Source organism: Dasypus novemcinctus, chromosome 2 (assembly GCF_030445035.2).
Source record: "Dasypus novemcinctus isolate mDasNov1 chromosome 2, mDasNov1.1.hap2, whole genome shotgun sequence".
Classification (NCBI taxonomy): Eukaryota; Metazoa; Chordata; class Mammalia; order Cingulata; family Dasypodidae; genus Dasypus; species Dasypus novemcinctus.
In genome coordinates, this window is record NC_080674.1 from 105959433 (window position 1) to 105976133 (window position 16701).

Consider the following 16701-nt stretch of genomic DNA (forward strand, 5'->3'; position numbering starts at 1 on the left):
ATGATATTCTCTGTCCTCAGATTCAACTTTTTAAAAATAGTTTGAAGTGGTCTTACAGATAATCATATAAGGGAATGCCTGCTAATATTAGTAGTAAAAATGCTAGTATTTTTTAGTATACACAGAATTCAATGCTCATCAGACCAAAGACAACCTGATCAAAACTTTGAAGTTTTTGGTAACTTAATTTTTACACTTTTTAAGGTTCATATTTTTTTGCTGATGATCATAAAAATGTTAGTGTTTAAAAATAATATATATTTGGTATTTAAAAATAAAATACAGAATAATATCACAATTCACCCTTGATCTGATGAGAACACCTGTGAAATGAAAAATACTTGTCAGTAGGAAATAAATGAAAATAGTGAAAGCTGCATCTACCAAATAGGTTGGGCAAGCTACTGTATAGTTTCTCTTCTGACCAGAAATATTTCCTATTCTCAGACTATTAATAACATTTACAAATTAACTTTTTTTTCAGGCCAGATATATCCCTGAAAGGGATTTTTGGAGAAATCATGAGGTCTTTATTCCTGACAGATTATATTTTATGGAGATTTCCATGTTTTTCAATGATATGCAATGAGAAAAGAATCCTGGAAATAATTAGTAGAAGGGTACGAACAATGATAATGAGAAAATGCAGTACAATTTTTACCAAAGGGCCAGAAATACTACCTCATCAAGAAAAGGAAAAGGTTCAGAAAACAAAGCACCTTTATTCTTGTAGTAAAAACAACACAGCCACCTTCTGGTTAAAACAGAAAATGCAAACCCAACTAAACTGAAAAGATTTAGATTGGCCCTTGTTTTCCTTAATTAAAACCAGCATATTAATATGTGCAGTCCTTCAAACTTACTTAACATATGTAGCATCATAAAATATAATTTTTAGAGTTGAGCAAGATATTGTATAATCCATATTAGTAAAAGTTTTGTTGCATTATTAACCAATGTAGTTGACCCCAGCATATTCTTGCAGAAAAGCATGAGCTTTGGAGCCACAGAAAACCTGCATTCGCATTCCAGTTCTGACATTCATTTTGTGGGCTTGGCAACAATCTCTCTGGGCTTTACTTATTTCATATGTGAAACAGCTAATTGAGTTGTAATGAGTATGAAATATGTAATACATCTAACATATTTCCTAGTACCTAGTAGATAATCAATAACTGGTAACCACATTGTTTTCATTAGAATGACCTGATCTTTGCTATATTTTTTCCTAGTGTTTTAATGAACAGCACTACCCAACAGTATTTTGCTGCTTGTAATTTGCAGTCCTACCGCAATTTCATAGACATATAGGTAGTACATCATTTACTTATATGCAAGGAAAAGCCACTAATTGATTGATTTAATTGAATAAAGGCAAAACAGAATGTATACAAGATGAGGAAAAGAGGGGAGCAGGAACATAATTCAGACATATTTGGATACAGTGATTTATATTTTCCTTTCCTTAGGTAAGCTACTGCTTAGCTGACAGCTAGCAAAAAGACCACTCAGGGTGTTCTGCCACAAGCAGTACTATAATCATGCCCCAGAATTACCCCATTATTTATTCCCTTTCCTTTGATTTGAAAACCAAACTTTTATTTTCTCAGAGAACAAAGTTAGAAATAAGAAACCATGATTAAAGTACTGACAACAAAATGTGATTCATTTGCCCCTTTCATCACATTCAGTGTATTAGTTTATATTTAACAATTTCTGTTATTGATGCACCTTAGAAAAAACAAAAACAGATTTAATCAGCACTCCAAGGACCTCAAATTTAATTGGGTCTGAGTCGGACCCAAGCATTGTAATTTTTTAAAGTTTCACGGGTGATTTCAATTTTACTCAGGGTTGCAAATCACAACCTAAACTCCAGTTAATGAATTTTGAGAAGTGAGGAATCGATTTTTTGCATGGGTTACAGAGAAAGAATGTACTAAAATCATAATATTTCCTCTGAATAAGTAAAAGGAGGACAAAGAGCAAAGTAACATGAAAAGGTAGAACTCATAGGATACAACCTCCAAAAGGCCCTTTTGTGTATGTAGTAATATAGTTACAACATAAAATTTCAACCACTTTCAAACATACAATTCACTGGCATTAATTACATTCCCAATTCTATACTATTATCAGCATCATCCATTATTAAAACTTTTCAGCATTCCAAACAGAAACTCTGTACCCATTAAACATTTACTTCTTAACACTCCTTTCCCCTTCTCCTAGTAACCTGTAATCTACGTTCTTCTTTTTAAATTATTTTTTATTTACTTCTCTCCCCTTATCCTCCACCCCCCCCCCCATTGTCTGATCTCTGTGTCCATTCACTGTGTGTTCTTCTGTGTCCACTTGTATTCTTGTCAGTGGAACCAGGCATCTGTGTCTCATTTTTGTTGCGTCATCTTGCTGTGGCAGCTCTCCGTGTGTGCAGTGCCACTCCCGGGCAGGCTGCATTTTTTTTTGCGTGGGGCAGCTCTCCTTGCAGGGCGCACTCCTTGCACATGGGGATCCCCTATGTGGGGGACACCCCTGTGTGGCACAGCACTCCTTGCATGCATCAGCACTGCACGTGGGCCAGCTTACCACATGGGTCATGAGGCCCTGGGTTTGAACCCTGGACCTCCCATGTGGTAGGTGTACGCTCTATCAGTTGAGCCAAATCTGCTTCCCTGTAGTCTACTTTCTGTCTCTATAAATTTATTATATTAATACATATTCTAGTTATTTCATATAAGTGAACTTTTACAATATCTGTCATTTATATCCAGCTTATTTCACTCAAAATTATGCCTTCAAATTTCATCCATATGATAGTATGTATCAGAACTACATTCCATTAGACAGCTGAATAATACTCCATTGTACCTATATACCACATTTTGTTTATCTCTTCACCTGTTGAGACATTTTGGTTACCTCCACATTTTGGCTATTTTGAATAAAGCTGCTATGAACACTGGTATATATGGTGGTTTGAAGCTGTATGCACCCCATAAAAAATATGTTCTTAAATCTAATACATTCCTGTGAGTGTGAACCCACTGTAAGTAGGGCTTCTGTTTTTCATTTTAGGAGATACTGGGTATCAAACAGAGGACCTTGTACATGGGTCCTCAAACCATTGTGTTACACCCACTTCTTAAGAAGGACCCTTTGTTGACGCTACTTCAGTTAAGGTGTGACCCACATTCACTTAGGATGGGTCTTGATCCTATTATTGGTGTCCTTTATAACTGGAATGATATTTAGACAAAGAGAAAGAAAGCCATGGAAGCAAGAAACTGAAATCAGTAGAACCCAGAAGAGAAGGGACAGACCAGCAGACACCGCCAGTGTGTCTTGCCATGTGGCAGAGGAGACTAAGATCACGGGTAGCCAGTTGGTAAGAAAGCAACTCCTTGATTTACACCTTAATTTGGATATTTTCACAGCCTTAAAACTGTAAGCTAGGTTGCCCCACTCACTTGGAAGAAGAGTGGGCATCATCATCTTCAAATCCTCAAGACGGAGGAATGAACAAACATAAGGGGGGAATGCAACTATGGACTAAAGTAGACTTATTATTATTCTAGAAATGGAAGATCTTGTAACATTTCTATAAAGGCAGTGGTCACCAGAGGTTCTGAGTGGAGGGAAAAGGAAGAATTGGTGTAACATGAGGCATTTTGGGACATTGAAATTGTTCTTCATGGCATTGGAATGACAGATACAGACCATTATACATCTTGTCAAAATCTATAAAATTGTGCAGTACAAAGTGTAAACCATACTTACAAACTATTGACCAATGTTAGTAGCAATGCCTTAATATGTGTTCATCAATTGTAATAAATGTACCACATTAACGAAAGATGCTATTAATGGGGAAAAGTGTGGGAGAGAGAGGAGGTTAGGTATATGGGAATTCCCTATATTTTCAATGTAACATTTATGAAATGTAAAGTGTCTTTAAAAATAATAACAATTTTTTTTTAAAAAAGGGAGAAGCAGCAGCGAGCAAAGAACCTGCAAAGCATGTTGATAAACCTGAATAAGTATTGAATGTAAGTGATAAGAAAAATATTGACTAATTGGGGGGAAAAACTGTAAACTAATAAATTTCCATGGTTTAAGGTAACCCATTTCATGGTATTTGCATGGACCAGCCCAGGAAACTAAAACAGTATACAAATACCTATTTGATTCCCTGCTCTCAATTCTTTTTGGTATATACCTAGAAGTGGGATTGCTGGGTCATAAGGAAATTCTATTCTTAACTTTTTGAGTAACCACCAAGCTGTTTTCTACAACTGAACTGACTCCTTACAGATTTACTTAGCCGGACTCTTCCACCCCACCCTTTAGTTCTTGACCCTGGTAGAGCTCCAGACAGCTCTTCTGGGCAGAGTTCCATCAAAACAGCTAAATCATGGTCTCCCTTCATGGCATCTCATAACATGGGAAACTCTCAGGACCAGATGTGAGGGCAGACTAAAGGTTCCCTTTACTTTTATTGTCTTCTTGAGATGACTCATAATTCTTTAGGGTAAGCCAGGAACTCAATTCTATGTTCCTCTACTCCATTCTGGTGGGACTGCAACTAAGCATACATCAAACCAGGGAGAAGATAACAGCTTCCTTTCGTACAAACATCTCCAACCACTGGTGTGATTCTCTTAGGGCACTTTCATTTGACTTGAGGCATCCAACAACAGCTGGTATTTAACAATTGTTTCTAATATCTTTTTTTCTCTTCAAGTCAACGTTTTTTGGGGGAATAATTTACATACAGTTAAATGCACCATTTTAAGTGTGCAGGTTATTGATCCAAAAAAAAACATTAACATTGCCATCACTGAAAATAGTTCTGCCATCCCCTTTAGCAGATTTGTTATTAATTATTTTTTCAATACAGTTTTAACTGTTTCTCCAGGGAGTGCTGGTTCTTTTTCAAGAAGAATGGTTTTCAGAAAGATCTGCTTCCTGTGGGGGCCCATTGCTACTGGAGTATCATTGATTCTAGCACTTTCAATGAACAGAATCCTTACTAGTAATTCCAATTCAAATCTATTTTATAAGATTTTCCTACCTATTCCCATGTTGCACAATTTAATCTCTCTTTTCCCACAGTGAGAACTTTTGTTCCTAACATTAATATGTTTATTTGTTTGCCCTATTCTAAAAAACCATAAAATATAATTTCTGAATTTCTACACAAGTAAGATTTCCATCTCAAACTATTGAGAAAATTTTAAGATTTCTATGAAGTTCTTTTTTCCTTAGACAATATCTTACAAAGGCTATATTGTCAGGGCATCCAGAGAAACTCATTTCTCTGTGTGACTATGTTGTCAATATAATACAGTTAGGCTCACTTGTTCCCATTTATATTCAATTTTAGGATCTCCTTCTTTAATCCATTTTGATTTGATTTAATTTTTTAACATAGTTCAACAGTCAAAGCTATATATATATATATATATATATATATATATATATATATATATATTATTTTTTTTAAGGGCATACTTGCGGGGCACAGGAGAGGTGGCCCCATGACCGCCCGGGGACCTGGGCGGGGTCAGGGAGTGTGGAAGCTTTGCCCCTTCATCTGCACCCCTTTGAGTTTGTTGCCTCTTACAAGCAGATGGAAATGGAAGTTAGGGAGTGAGGAAAGAGAAGATACAGAGGGAGAAGAAGGGAGAAAGAGGGAGAGAAAAGAGATGGAGAGAGGAGGGTGAGCGGGCAGAAGAGGGAGAGGCCCTTGCTGCCCGCAGGCAGGGCAGCGAGGCGGGGCGCGCCTGGCTGGGCTCCCTCCCTCCTCCCTCCCGTCCACCTGTGCCGTGGGGCGAGTGCCTGAGGCTGGTCAGGGTAGGGTGCCCGCCTCTTCCCACGGGCCAGGAACCAGGCACAGGGGAGACCACCAAAGACCCCTCCACGCAGAACATTGAACCAAGCCTCGTGGCAGGAAAGCCTGGGCGCTTCCCCACTGGTCCTTGGTCTCGAGCTGCAGCCCCGGGCCCCGCAGCCGCTCATGGTGAGCCCTCCAGGGAACCAGCAGGTCAGGCCAGCTTTCAGGGACAAAGGAGTTTGCTTCTTCATTCACTCGTGCGTTCGTTCGTTTGTTCTTCCGTCCGTCTGTCCATCCGTCCATCCATCCATCATGAGACTCCCCCGCTCCAGGCTGCAGGTTTGGTGCTGGCTGGCCCTGAGGTTGCAAGCCCTTGGCTTTGTGGGGGGCGAGCTGCGGCCTGGGTCAGGGAAAGGACCTGCCCGAGGTCACACAGCAAGTCAGAGCCGGGATCCCCCAGCCTCTGGGGAGGCCTGCCCCCTCCTCGCCTGCGAGGGGCCCAGCCCTGAGGAGTGGGGACGGGTCTCTGCCTCCGTCTGCCCTTCTTTCCCTCCTCCCCTCCCAAACCGCGCAGACAAGTGGACGGCTGCTGACAGGACGCGTTTGGGAGGCCGCAGAGGCGGAGGACTGGGGCTCTCCAGCTGGCTCGATAAGGGACTCGCTGAAATGTTAGCAAAAATATTTAAACAATAGATGGAGTATCCAAAAGGAAAAAAAAAAAAGGCATACTCTCTTCAGTCCTTAGAGAAGCTACTTTATAAATTATTATACACTAAATGTCCATACAACATGGTATACATTTGGGCTTTTATTCTTTTCTATTGACCTGCAAACTATTCAAGCAACAGTAACACAGTGTTTAATTGTAGAGGCTTTTAAGGATGTTTTAATAGTAGATAGGAAAGTAAACTCTTATTGCCCTTCTTTGGGGTTCTTTTTAATTTTTCTTTTTTGATATTCTCTCTTTGGTAAGCTATTCTTTCTCTCTTTTTCTTTTTTTTCCCCCTATGTGAACTTTGGAATCAACCTCTTTAGCCCCAGAAATAAAATATATTATTTTTTCTTGGGATTACACTAAATTTATATAACAGAGCAAACAAATGTCTTGGTTTTGTTGACTTTACCCAAAACAAGAGATTCTTTTCATTTGCTCATGTCTTATCTTTCAGCACTTTAAACTTTTTCTCATACAGGTCTTATATATTCCTTGTTTAAGTTTATTCTTAATATTGCTGCTTTTGTAAATTAGGGTTTTTTTTCCATTTTATTTTCTAACAGGATATAGAAAAAATATACATTGTTTGCATATATAACTACTACATTACTGAAGTGTTTTATTGTTTCTTGTTATCTTTATTATTATTCCTTTTGGGTTTTTAGTCATACAATCTTTGTAGGTACATCATCTTTATATAGAATTGCTTTCGGTACTCTTTTCCCATTCTTATGCTTCTAATTATTTTCTTTCTGATTGAATTGGCTAATTTCTCCATAAGCAGTATTAAAAAGTATTGAAGACAGTGGTCATTCTTGTTTTGTTCCTGACCTAAATGAAATGCCTTTAGTATTTTTCCAATAAGAAGGATACTGTCTGTTGGAGAAAAGTTTGTTAGACTTAACCATTTTTTTTTTCTGATTTGCACATCAGAAATGGTTAAATAACAACAATTTAATATGAGTCAACATACCATATTTTATCACATTAAGGAAATAACTGTTGGTTCCTTTATTATTGAGTAATGGTTATTGAATTTTTCTGAAGGCCTTTTCAGCATCTATAGAAATAATCACACTTTCTCTTTAGGTCTATTCATAAGGTAAATAGTAAAAGGTTTTCTGACCTTGAGCCGTTCTTAGAATAAATTCCACTTAATCATGATATGGTTATTTTTTAAGGTTATTAAATTTGTTGTATTGGATTTCTCACATCATTATAATTGTGACTAGTCTATAATTCTTATTTGTGCTATCTCTATCAAACTTGAGTATCTATAATAAAATAATTGCTTCAAGGAAAAGAGAATTAGAAAGTTTTTCTTTTTATATGTTCTACGACAATTTAAGTGGCATTGGGACTTTCTGATTTTTGAAAGTTTTGTAGAATTCCCTTTTAAAACCATTTAAGGAGGTGATATTTGTGGTGACTGGGTGATAATATTCTATGATCCTCCTACAAAAAGTCGTCTACTTCAACTTTCTATGTCTGCTGGTATTTTGGTAACCAACTTCATTCCCCCACATATGATTGAAATTGCCTTTTATTAAATCAAGTAAGAGAAAATGATAAAAAAGTATATTTACATTGTCTCTAATATATAATTATTTTCACAGTGCTCAATTTGTTCACTGGAATTAGTTATTATCAGCATTATTTAGTTTCAGACAGAAGGACTTGAGTATTTCTTTTTAAGCAGGTCTACTAGAAGCAAATTCTTTCTGTTGTTGTTTATCTGGGAATGTCTTTTTTCATCTTCATTTTTAGAGGATATAGTTTCTGGATATTAAACTATTGAATAATCAATAGTTTTCCTTTTTGTTGGTTTTTTGTTTTTTTCTTATGATACTTTAAACATGTCATCTCCCTGCCTCTGACCCAAATGGTTTCTGACAAAGTCAGCTAATAATTTTATTATTTCTCCTCTGCACATGATAAGTGATTTTGCACTTGCTGCTTTCAGAATTTTCTTTGTCTTTCACTTGGTTGAATATGATGTGTCTAGTTGTGAATCTTGGTATCTGCCCTACTTGGATTTTGTAAAGCTTCTTGGATACACTGTTTAAAACTTATCAAATTTGTAAGTCTCCGGCCATTATTTCTTTAAATATTTTTCTGCTTCTTTCTCTCTTTTCTCTGATTCCTTTTACCCATATGTTGGTAGGTTTGATGGTACCCCATGGTCTCTGAGGCCCTTTCATTTTTATTTATCCTTTTTTATTTTCTAATCTTCAGATAGGATAATTTCTCTTGAGAAATTTCAAGTTTTCAGATTCTTTCATATGCCATTTCTAACCTTCTATTGAGTTCTCCTAGTGAATTTTCATTTGTTATTGTACTCTCAATTCAAGAGTCTCCATTTGTTCTTTTTTTCAACTTTCTTTGTTGATATTCTTTCTTTAATAAGCTATTATGATTATATTTTTGTTGAATTCTTTAAATGCAGTTTTCTCTGGTAATTTGAACATTCTTATAATAGCTGTTTTGAAGTTTTTGCATGTTAAGGCCAACATCTGTGCCCCTCCAAGATACTTCCCATAAACTATTTTTCTTGAGTATGTGTAACAATTTTCTGCTTCTCTGCGTGCCTCATAATATCTTGTTGAAATCTAGACATTGTTGAAATATAGACATTGCAGCAACTCTGACTTCTTATTCCCCCTGGGGGAATCCCAGTATCTGTTGAATTTCTTGTGAGTCTCTCCCTGCTACGGTTTCAGCCAGGATATCAACCCCAAACCAGCTATAACATTGACCACCAAGACTCCTTTTTGGGAAAATGCCCAGGGGCATTGTGTCTTTCAGGTTTCTACTTTAAATCAGATCAACTTCTATCAGCAAAACTCATTTTCACAGGCTGCCTTGCTTTCATAGTATTACCATGTTGATGGATCTGGTGAGTGAATGGAAACATTCCCAGGGCAAAACACCACAGACTCCCATACTTCTTACCCAAGGTTCAGTATTTCTCCCCTTAATAAAAATTTTTTAATTTGTTGTACACTTGTTTGATTTCAAAAATCCTGAAATGTTTTTGACAATTCATCTGTTTTATTGTTGCATTTTGAGAAAGGATTTGATGAGTTTCTCACTTCACTATTAGAAATGTTCTGCCCTGTAAATTATTTTTTATAGTGTGTATGGTAGAGACTACTTTATGTGTAAAACAGGTGTAGTAGCCAGAATTTTAAAGATGCTTCCCCAAGATTTCCATCCTCTGGTTTACTCAATCAAACACTAGTTTAGGTATTGTGCTGAAGGAGCTTTGCAGATGCAGACAAGATTATGGATGCTAAAAAAGGGAGGATATCCTGGATTATTTGGGTAGACCCCAATCTAATCACATAAGCCCTTAAAAAAAGAGAATTTTATCCAGTTTAGGTCACAAAGATGCAACAGAAAAAGAAGCAGGAGAGATGAGGCAGAGGGGAGGTCAGAGAAATGTGAATGGTGAGAACTTGATATGTCTTTGCTGGTTGAGAAGACAGAGGAGGGGGAAGGGGTCATGGAGCCAAGAAATTTGTGTGTGGCCTCTGGAAGCTCCAAAAAACTCCCAGGCAATGTCAGTGAGGAAATGGGGACCTATGTCCTGTAACCTCATGGAACGAATTCAGCCAATAATCTGAATATTTTGGAAGTGGATCCCCAGAGCCTCCAGAAAAGAATGCAGCCTTGTCAACTATTAGATTTCAAACATGTGAAACCCAGAGCAGAGAACCAGGTGAACATGTGGTTAAACAGCAATAAAATACTTACATAATGATAGAGTCCTGTCAAAAAGACACAGGAACCAATCTGAAGGAGCACCTAATGTCCACATGTGGAACAAATTTGAGAGAAAAAAATTAATGGATTGTAATCTATGGAATAAAATAAATCTCAGTGAGTTCATTCTTATATAAATAAATAACTGAGTAACTATAAAAGGGGAGATGGACAACTCTTTTTACAGTAGAATCCTACTATGTGAAAGAAGTGATGGAGGGAAGCAGGGGTAGCTCAGTGGTTTGAGAACCTGCTTCCCACATACAAGGTCTCTGCTTCAATGCCCAGTATCTACCCCCACCAGAAAAAAAAAAAAAAGGAAAAGTGATAGAAATAGAAAATCACTATTGGCAAAAACCACATTGAGGGCATGCAAGTACCATAAATGGATGCTAATAAATTAATGGATGAAAGTTTGCTGAGAAACAGGATATTTACACCATCTGAAAGTATCTCTCCATAAGAGTCTTCTTAATAACAAAGAGAAAAATAAAGTTAGGGTCATAGTAGCTGGCAGACACATGCCTTAACCAAGTGATCCAAATCCATCAAATATAGAAATCACATACCCCCTGATATGATGCACTGAGAAGGGCATGACATAATTTCTATGGTACTTTTGGTAAAAACATGTAGATTCAACATAACCATGAGAAAATATCAGAAAGCCCAAATTGAGAATATTCCACAAGACAACCGGCCAGTACTCTCCAAAAGCATCAAACACATGCATGGTGGCCAGCCTCCAAATGACTCTTAATGGTCATGACTCCTGAATGGTGAAAATTTCCTTTACTGTAGAGTCTAGACTAGTACACTATGTCTTAAGGGACTGGGACAAGTTTTCAGATGATTTTTCATTTTTTCAAAGCCACTGAAGTTTAGAGTAACTTGATATGCAACCATAGATAACAAGTACATCCTGAAAGGAAGAGAAAGACTAAGAAACAATTCCAGATTGGAGGACATTAATGAGACATGATAAATACATTTAATGTAAGAACCTGAATTGGATTTTGGATTAGATAAAGAACATTAGTGTTACAAGTGGCAAAATTAGAATAAGGTCTATAGATTAAGAGTATTAAACCAAATGCTTATTTCTTGGTTTCGATCATTGTTCTTTGGATATATAAAGTGTTAACTTTAGGCAAAGCTGGGTCAATGTTATGGGGGAATTATGTGTACTATTTTTGCAGCTTATGTCTAAAATAAAGTTTAAAAAAAAAAAAAGAGGAGCTATATCCAATCAGAAAAAATTAGGATATCAATTCTTGAGGAAAATTTTAATCTAAATTAATTTTAGCTAAAACACTTAAAGTGTTTTAAACCAACTTGCTCTTTCAGTTTTTAAAAAAATGGATTATATTTTCTATTGCTTATTTTTTATTGCTCATGTGGAATGTATAAGTTAACATTGATTGTTTGGGGTACAATTAAATCCTACCCTAAATTGCTGAAGGAGCCTGTATGTGTTGTGGTGAGGGGAACAGGGCATTATAGCTCAAATTAAGGTCCAATCTTTTAAAAAAATATTGTCCTAAGTATTTTTATAAGGCAAGAAGAGTTAAATATAACCCTTTCAAAATACAGTACTTTTCCAAGTGTCAGATATTTCACAAGTAATCATTGGCAACATGTATTCTATTCATATCTATCTTATATATTAATATACTATACATGAAAAGTATTGTGTGAAAGAATTCTCCTAGTATATATTTCATAATGAAAATGATATATATTGAATTAAATAGATTTATTGAGATACAAGAAATCACTTGATTTATTAAATCACATTTTCCAGGTTTAAAAGTATATTGGTTTTCCCTTTTCCATCTATAAAACAACATATCCATAAACAGAGATAAAGCACAATTCAAAATCTGTCATTTAATAAGGTTAAACACAAAACAATATAATAAAAACTATCTGATTTAATAAAGGTATTGTATATACATTTTGTATAACTGTTTACAATAAGATCTTGAAAGATAATAGATCTAAAATTTTATTCATAATTTATTCCAATTTACATAGTTAAATCAATTGTATACAGTTCTTTCAATGTATAAGACTTTACATTTGTATTTTTGCAATTAAGAAAACAAATGTTAACGTAAAAGTTTTAGTAGCATATTTCAGTTATGTACAAAATTAACAACAGGTCAACTTATAAAATCAAGCTTACTTAAAAATCATTATAATTGTGAAAAATATATATATTATGAAAAATTTTATTTTTAAAAGTAGCATAATACCAATCCATATAATCTAGGTAAACCCAAAAGTATAAACTATGATTATAAATTACAGTAGTGTCTATAAGCCCTATCGTGAAAGAAGGTAGTTTTTGTAAATATGCAAGTTATAAATAACAGAGTCTGACTCCTTTAAGAGTGAAAATTACTTTCATTAAAAACTTTGTAAAAATAAATTGCTTTATAAAGCTCAGTGTATTAAATACAATGTAACCTCTAGAACTGTAAACAGCATCATGAACTCCAATTATTCAGTGGTTTGCGAAATTATTCATGTGTGGGGTCTTTTCCCTCTCTAAATTAAGTGGTTTTAGTTATTTATATAACTATATTTTATTTTGTTATTTTGTTTCCTCTCTTGCGGTCAGTTCATACTTCATGAGTGAGTTCCTCAGGATGTGCCATTATTTTACAACCATGACACCCTCCTATTCAATTCCCTCAATTCCCTGCTTTCACATATATAGGACACAGAAAGCCAAAACTCTCATTTGGCTTTTGTTCCAACAGGAGGCAGCTTTTAAAATGAATCTGGCTAGATGGAGAGAGATTGATTCTGAATTAAAGTACATTATACCTATCTTGCACTGTTCTTTTAGTTGCTATGAATTTCCTGCTTCCCAACTCTCTGGACTTTAGGCTACCCATTCATCTCGTTTTGACCTTTGATGTTCATACATTCCTAGTTTAAGTAGGAATGGTTTCTGACCCACTGCTCCTCTGCTTCTTTAATATTCAAGTGGCTCACTTGCCTAACTCCTAACTTACTCCTTGAATTTTAGTTTATAAGTACCTCTAAATTCTTGAATCATTGTTGGTCACAGATTATATAATCTCTTAAATTCCATGAATTTCTAGTGCTCCTGATCCTGGTTTCCTCCCAGAGTTTTCCTCTCAGCTCATGCTATTCTGGACCACAGTGTTTAGAATACACTGCTTTTAAAAAACTAACTTAGATAGATAAAATCTGATGGACAGAGAGGGAAACTAATAATGAAACAAATTAGTGAAATTTTAAATGAACATGTAAAATGTAATCGTCTCTGCATTTGAACTTCAATAAAACCTTCAATACTTTTCTTAATCAGTAAAATTCTTTGCCATGGTAAAGTTATTTCTGTTGATACTGATCTGTTTCCTCCATTTTCTGAGCAGATAAAGTTGTCATTAAATCTGACGTGAATAAGTGGAGTGAGGTTATGTTATCAAGTATGTGAAATAGTTTAATTTTCAAATAAACGCATTAGTCAAAGAGTAGAGTTTAATGTTTTAATCAAACAACAAAAGATTACTACTAGGTGCAAAACATTCTTATAGGTACTATAAGTAATGTGCAAAGTGATCATTTTTAAAATAAGAAAAATTAAAGTACTGAGTATATAAACATCAATCACCAGTTCACTAAGAAATCTTTTCATGTCTAATTGGCACTTTACTGAAGTTGGTACTCTCCTCATGGAAGACGTAATCGAATAATACTATAATAGAAATATAAAATTAAGGGTCAAAATTCAACAAATTATCTCCTGGGATTCTTGAGCTAAAGGTAATCATGTATTTAATATATACTGAGACATAAAGAAAGTAACTAAACTACATTCTAATAGTCTGAGTGTATTTGTGAGTGTATTTTGAGGCTTTTGGTGACCTTTGAGGGCAAAAGTATGCCTTTTGCATTAGAACAAAAGCAAGTAAGAATCCATATATATACAGAAAATATATTCAATTATAAAACATCAACTTTTAAAATACAATTTTCCACATTGGATAATTAATGCTGTAATGGCAGAGTGAATTCTTAGAAATGAAAGTCAATTTTCCAGCTGTAAAATAGTCTCCTCTATTTCACTCTTCATTGCTGGCTTTGTTGAGGACACTTTCTACTGAAACAGCGGTCACAACTGAATTCTGATTGTGAAATACCACATCTGTGTCTAATGGAGGTGGTTTATACAAAAAGATTGCCAATCCATTGAAGAAAATGGTAATAATTTTACAAGTAACACCTAAGTATAAAAACAAAAATTAACCATGCATTCATGCCTTTAATTATTACAAAAATTAATTTTCATTGAGAAATTCTTCATAGCACTACTTTAAAGAGAGATTATATGGGCATAAAAGTTCTATGTTTTTAAAACTTTTAAACACTGAAGAGAAATAAAATGTTTGACTATAATTCAATGAAGTAGCATGTACTTGCTTTCTAAACAATAAAAAATGTACAATAATAATTATTCTATTCTTGGTTTGATTGTATATTTCATTTCTAACTTCATTAATACATTACCATTTCTATAAAACCTTGCAAGTAGCCAAAAGTTAATAATTAAGAAAAATAGTTTACACAATCCTCTAATCCAAGTAAAAAGTTGCAGCACTTTCACGTCCACAATGAAAAATAATTCTAAAAATAAAAAAAAAGTCTTTGGCATTCTTAGGAGAAAGCCTCAATGGGAGCATAACACCTTTAATAGTCATCCAAGCTTACTTTTAAATAACAACTAAGAACATGAAACATTAATATTCACTTCACAACTTGATTTGTTTTAAAGAACTTCAGGTTTTGAGATTGGTTATATGAAGAGAAACTAGTTCTGGTCATGGCATAAACATTTATTAAGTGCCAATCAAATAAATGGAACCATCTCACAATGTCATTTTTGCAGTTGCTGATTTCTTTTTGTTAATTGCTAATACTTTCACCAAAAGTATGTACTTGAAAAACAGAAAAATGATTTAAGCATTAGTAGTTTTATAGGAAGATAAATTACCTAGATCCTACTGGCACAAGGTCTCATTATTTATCAAGGATTTTATACAGACTACCAAAGGCAATAAAGGATTAAACATTATGACTAACTTTTTAAACTATTCAAAAACTTCTTAAAACCTGCTCAGCTATCTATGCTTTCCAAAGTACAGTTACCTTCACATTCATGAAAGTTTGCATAATTCTCTTTCAACTTCTTAATTTTACTTCCAAAAATTTTAAAATTAGTTGTTAATGGAAAATTGTATGACATGTGATGTAATGAAACCTAAAACTTGGTTCTACTCTGTTTAAAACTGAATCTTGTGGACTCCATTCAAAGACTCTCATAACATGCTGTGATGTTTTTTTGATCTTTGTTATAGGGCAATAGGATGGCCCTAATTGTGGACTGAGCATTTCATAGTGCTATGGCTTAAGTAACTAATAAAAAGATATTTTCCGTGACATCATCTATTTATGCTAGATTTATCAAGAAATCACCACTTACTTATTGCCACTAGCATATAGGCCATCTTGACATTATCGTAAATCTGGCAAGCTCCTTTAATTCCACACTCGTTAATATCCCAGAGAACACAGGTGCTGTCTATTACGATACCAAATATAATTGGTCCAGGTATTGTACCTAGAAAAATTATGAGTGAAATACAAATGGGTAAATTCTACAGTTTATAATTAGAAATATTTTATATACATAGCTATACATATAATTTATATAAAACTAAAAAAGGCATGGATCTTTCCATATGCAAATTAATCAGTTCCTGTGCAAGTCAAAGGGATATGCAGAAGCACTGAGAATAATTACTTTTAACTTCTAATCAATTAAGAATTATATTAATAAAAGTGTCTACAATATATTGGGTTAATGACAAATAGTTTTAAGATGCAGTTTTTCAAATGTAATAACTATGCCTTTGAAATTAGCTTTTATAATTTCAAAATATTGAAATTATACTTGCACAAGCTTGCTGAACTACATACAGTATAGGTGTTATGTGTGTGTATATAAATGAGTATGTGAATGTGTAGACATTTATACACAGTTCTGTAACATATAGACACAACATGTATGTGTGTGCATAAGAGCATATATGTGTATATATACACCCACATATAATTTCACACTAAACATGCTCAGGAGTACTGGTATCACGTATACAACCCTCTTCCACCCTAAGAGGCCAAGGCCATGAGGCACTAAACTTCCACATAGGTAAGAGCTCCACTTTTTACAAATAATTGAGTTGTAGTGTTATGTCTTGGGCAAAGGTTTCAGCTACATCCAGCCTGTTCTTTCTTTACCTGCAATGTGATAAGAGTTGAAAGAGCACTAGACTGGGGTTTAAGA

At 34.8% G+C, this 16701-nt stretch overlaps 1 protein-coding gene across 2 annotated transcripts in view; it reads right to left on the bottom strand.

Annotated features, from left to right (window-relative positions):
- Positions 1 to 12057: 12057 nt before the first annotated feature.
- SLCO4C1 (solute carrier organic anion transporter family member 4C1) overlaps positions 12058 to 16701 on the bottom strand; it is a 64409-nt gene continuing 59765 nt past the window's right edge. Inside the window, exons 12-13 of one of the 2 annotated variants that reach the window (XM_058276663.2) lie at positions 15838 to 15975; positions 12058 to 14052 (exon numbers count right to left, since the gene is read on the bottom strand). In XM_058276663.2, coding sequence (XP_058132646.1) covers positions 13976 to 14052; positions 15838 to 15975 — 215 coding nt within the window. In that variant the 3' untranslated portion in view covers positions 12058 to 13975. Of the gene's footprint in view, positions 14581 to 15837; positions 15976 to 16701 lie in introns of both variants that reach the window. The other variant, XM_058276660.2, reaches the window with a different exon arrangement.